Source organism: Carica papaya, chromosome 6 (assembly GCF_054855325.1).
Source record: "Carica papaya isolate Zhongbai chromosome 6, ASM5485532v1, whole genome shotgun sequence".
Classification (NCBI taxonomy): Eukaryota; Viridiplantae; Streptophyta; class Magnoliopsida; order Brassicales; family Caricaceae; genus Carica; species Carica papaya.
In genome coordinates this window covers 10,888,264-10,893,357 of record NC_142314.1, presented here as the reverse complement: position 1 = coordinate 10,893,357, position 5,094 = coordinate 10,888,264, and the positions used below count along the sequence as shown (strand labels likewise).

At 35.3% G+C, this 5,094-nt stretch overlaps 1 protein-coding gene across 2 annotated transcripts; it reads left to right on the top strand.

Annotated features, from left to right (window-relative positions):
* Positions 1-212: 212 nt before the first annotated feature.
* On the top strand, positions 213-2,872 carry BEH2 (BES1/BZR1 homolog 2). Of its 2 annotated transcripts, none has more exons than XM_088222745.1 (2): positions 213-701; positions 1,587-2,872. In XM_088222745.1, exons 1-2 carry the CDS (start codon positions 477-479, stop codon positions 2,319-2,321), a joined length of 960 nt encoding a protein of 319 aa, XP_088078871.1. In that variant the 5' UTR covers positions 213-476; the 3' UTR covers positions 2,322-2,872. The 2 variants fall into 2 exon arrangements, with proteins under 2 accessions (XP_088078871.1, XP_088078872.1); XM_088222746.1 differs by having other exon boundaries at positions 216-701; positions 1,590-2,872.
* Positions 2,873-5,094: the final 2,222 nt, after the last annotated feature.

Here is a 5,094-nt window from a genome sequence, read left to right as displayed (position 1 = left end):
TTTGTTGCTTGATTTATATTTAATCTTTTTAATTAATTAAAAATTAAAAATGATTTCTAAATTTCATTTATAAATATTAAAGTAAAAATAATAAAAAGGCTCCAGTCCGGTTTATGGATGGCTGGTAGGTAGAGTCTAAGGTTCTAGGAGAGACGCTCAGACATGACACATGGTGTGCTTGTGAGTATTACTTTTAAATAATAATAAATTTGCTTTCCCCTCTCGCTCTTGGACTTGGAATTTCTTCTCTCATAATGTGAAAAAGGGTGCTAACAAATAGAAAAAGAAAAAAGTTCGGGAAAGCAAAGCGTTTCTTCCGCAGAACGTCAACAAAGAAAAGCATGGTCCTCGTGACACACAGAGACACGAGAGAGAAATAGAGAACGAGAAACATCCCCCTTCTCCCCCTCGAAGAAAAGCCAGCTGTTCAAACAGAGCTCAGAAAGCCGAGGGAAAAGAAATTCGTCCGGTGCAAAATGACTGGAGGTGGTTCTTCCGGGAGGATGCCGACGTGGAAGGAGAGGGAGAACAACAAGAGGAGAGAACGAAGGAGACGAGCCATCGCTGCTAAGATATATTCCGGTCTTAGAGCTCAGGGAAACTATAAGCTCCCTAAACATTGTGATAATAATGAAGTCTTGAAAGCTCTCTGCGCAGAGGCCGGTTGGGTCGTTGACGAAGATGGCACTACTTACCGCAAGGTCTACTTCTCATCCTCTACTTTTCCTTCACTTTCTCCTTTTTGCTGCCGTGTTATAGTTTTGTTTTTTTTTTTCGGTAGATTATTCACAGGATTTACTCTAGATGTTACGGGTTTTAGGTTATCAATCTGGATTTGTAACTTCGTTTTCGGATTCAGATTTTCTCGGTTGACGGCGTTAAATTTTCTATTGATTTTTGGGTCTTCTGGTTTGGTTTGCCTATGCCTTTGGTTAGGATTTTATGCTTGCATATGTTTTCAGATCGAATTAATTTCGACTGATTTAGGAAATCAATGAATGGAAAGTGTTCCAGCAGCGAGTCTTTTTAATCCTCGATTGATCAACTTAAACTGCTCAAAATCTTTCTATATCTGATTTCATGCTTTTGCAGTCTTGTTGTAGCCTAATTTCTACTGTTGTTTAGATGTTTTGTCAGTATTGAAGGGTGGGAAATTGCCTTCTAATCATTTGGCCTGGTTTTTAATACATTTCTTATATAGTCATTTTATACTGTCCTTTTGGCTTTTTAAAGCGATTCTTATTGATGAAGTTGAGCAACGTTTGCTTACCATTCTGTATTCTTCTGAAGTTTTAGACACACCCTGCATATGCGGACGCCATCTGGCTCTGATGGCAAAACTCTCCATTGTTGTTTGTGGAGTCTCTTGTTTGGGGTTATTACTCTTATCTATTCTGAAAACAAACACACGCGCACACCCTGCATATACTTAGTTCATAAAACATTGGCTTTCAACTAATAGATATTTATACATGCATATATATGTATATATGTAGATTTGCACTTGTATCTACATATATGTAGGTTCAATGATCTGTTAAACATGCATTGTATGCCTAATCTGTCTGTTATCACCCCTTGTGCAGCAGGGATGCAAGCCGCCCCCAACTGATATTGTGGGAACTTCTACAAACATAAGCACTTGCTCGTCGATTCAACCAAGCCCACAATCTTCCTCTTTCCCTAGCCCTGTACCCTCCTATCATGCCAGCCCATCCTCATCTTCGTTTGCAAGCCCTACTCGATTTGATGGAAATCCTTCATCCTACCTTCTTCCTTTCCTGCACAACATAGCTTCTGTCCCCGCAAACCTTCCTCCTATTAGAATTTCAAACAGTGCTCCTGTAACTCCACCTCTTTCTTCCCCAACTTCTAGAAGTTCTAAGCCAAAACCTGATTGGGAGTCTCTATCCAATGGCTCCCTAAATTCTCTGCGCCACCCGCTTTTTGCTGTCTCTGCCCCATCAAGCCCTTCACGCCGTCACCATTTAACACCGGCCACAATACCCGAATGTGATGAGTCTGATGCATCAACAGTGGACTCTGGTAGGTGGGTTAATTTTCAGACAGTGGCAGCCCCAGCAGCAGTTGCTCCTCCTTCACCCACATTCAATCTTGTCAAACCTGTATTTCAACAGAATTCGCTTCAGGATGGTGTTGATGGACATGGAGGGTTACCCTGGGGAGTAACTGAAAGGGGTAGGGGGTCTGAGTTTGAGTTTGAGAATGGCAGAGTGAAGCCATGGGAAGGTGAGAGGATTCATGAAATTGGTGTGGATGATCTAGAGCTTACCCTTGGGAGCGGGAAAGCTCGTGGATAATCAACTGCTTGGAACATGGACTGAGAATGTCAATGCAGGAAACTAGGAGCTTTCTTAAGTGAATTTTGCTACGCATTCTCAATGGTGCTTGGTTCACTTTTCTATCATGTGGCATTACTTGAACGTCTCATATGATTTCTGCTGCTGGGACATACCTGAGTTCCGACAGGCTGCGTGTTATCCTTCTTTCATATGTACAGTTTCCGGTTTCAAGGTAACGAACTCGATTGCAAGAGGAGCTCAGTTTAATGGCAAATTTGTTAGGAAGAATTGCCTTTGATGAATCATTGAAGGGTGAAAAAGACTTAAGCAAGTGATTGAGGAGGTTACATATCTTTTCTTTCAGCCTTATTTATGTTTAAAAATTTTGCTTGAAATATTTAATCGGTCATAGGATTCTGGATTTAGATTCCATAGAGACCCTTTTTCCTTGTTCAAATTTTTAGTCTTTGAATGGGTTCAAGAATGCTTTATTATATCCTTTGTACACTTGGAATCACAGAACTCAAACATTTGAAACCATTTAATATATTTACCCATCTTTTCTAGCAGACCAACCTCTTATTCTTCTTCTAGTTATTAGTTATATGGACCTTGGCTAACCCTGCAGATGATCAATTTCCCAGCACCATCTGTGTATTATGTATATATATGTATAATATATTGTATATCTGGCAGTTATTGGAAGCCGTGAATTTGATGATGGTGACGGTAGTGAAGCGCATTAACATGTCGGGATGTTGTCGGCTTTTTTTAGAGTGAGGTGGTTGGTGGCTTAAAGATTAATTATGTACTTGTTGTTTTGGGCTCTAGGAGGAGATGACAATCTCTCTTTTCTTTTTTTATCTTTTAATCTTCTCTTTTCATAAAAGTACATATATATATATATATATGTATAAATAAAAAAAGTTTATCTTAATTTAATTTTGAATTAATATCCTAAGTACAGTTTTTTCAAAATTAATGTCTATATATAAATAAACAAACGTTTAATTCTTAACCTGTTACCTATAATAAATTAAGATAATACACAGATGTATATAATGTCTATATATACATAAACAAAAATAAGAAGAACAAACAAATTTTTTTTTTTTTTTTTATAAAAAAAGCACACAACAAGATAGCAAAAGAAATAAAATAAAAATTATCCATTTTCTAGATGTATATAATGTCTTTTAAGACAAAAGTATCTAATTTATTTCTTTACATAATTTTTTTTTTGTCTGAATCTAATTAATTAAAATTAAAATTAGGAGTAGAAGGAATGAAAATATCAAACGAAAAATGTCATAGATTTTTTGGATAATATTTTATTATTAAAAGAAAGAAAGAAAGAAAGAAAGAAAGAAAACAATAATAAGAACAAATAAAATATTAAAAAAAAAAAACACAACAAAACAACAAAAAAAATAAAATAAAAATTACGTAATTAATCATGCAGTATAAATATAAGATTCAACGAAAAGTTTTTGTTTCTAAAACTTAACTAGAAAGGTTTTTAATTTATATAATTTGTATTTACATACATACATAATTTAAACTGAGAGTATCCAACTTTTATTTATTTATTTTCAAAAAAAGGCAAAAATCAAAATTAAAACGTGCCAGAGCCCATAAAAACTTAAATGAAGCCCTTTTTCCCCTTTCATTTCCTTCAGCGCCCCTTGAAATGGTCTTCGCCAAAACGTCATCGTTCGATAAGGGTTTTTAATCTTCTTCCTTCTGTCAATGGAGATAGAGATTGAACTCGAAGACAGAACGCGTAGCAGGAGTGGTGTTGGCACGGTGAATGACTGACGGTGATGGATGATTGATCGAGTTGGTTTTGGTAGAGAGACAACGCCAGCATCGAAAGAAAAAGAAAGAGAAAACAGAAAGCAGGTGAAGATGATGCTCGTGTGCGAAGGAAAGGGATCCGTCGATTGGTGACCGAATTCGGCTGTGAAGGGAGAAGGGAGCAAGGGTTTTTGGAAGAGAAAGAGAGAGTAAGAGAGCAAGAAATTGAAGAATAAGAGAGAAATCGAGAGTGGAGCCAAGAGAAACAACAACTTTGGTGATTGTTGAACAAGGGGGCTTTGCCAACGATATACAAACCCTCACTTCTCTCTCTTTTTTGGAATTGTTCAATTTGTTTCTGTAAATTTAATTTGAGAATTTTGGATTTTTTTTGTTCTGTAACTTTGATTTTGATTTGAATGCAGTGGGAAACACGTATGGAATTTGCTGAACTGCTCATAATGGGATTATGAAAATTTTGAGAAATGGTTTTTGTTTGATGTTGTGATTTTTATTTGACATGAAAAATTTGACTTTGGTATTGGTGTTATGAATTACTGTTGCTTATTATATTATTGTGATTGAAAGGATGAGTTTTAAAATTTTGATATGAGTCTTGAATACTACTAATTAAGTGTTTCATGATTCTAATGTGATTATGACCTTGGCTTGAATCGAGAGGAACATTACGAATCCGAACATGGTTTATAATTGTTTTATAAGTTATCATAAAAATAATAATAATAATGTTAAAGAGATTAAATAAAAATTATATTCTTTTACACAATATAGAAAAATAAAAATTGACCCAAAATATCATAATTAGTAGCAAATTAGGAAAAAGGACAAAAAAAAAAAAAAAAATCAAATTATATTAAGTAACCTTTTTATCTCACGTCCAACTTTAATAATGTTTAAAATTAATGTGTAGAAATTGACTGGCTTCATTTTGTTTCGTATTATATATATATATATATAAATGGTTCCAGTCCAC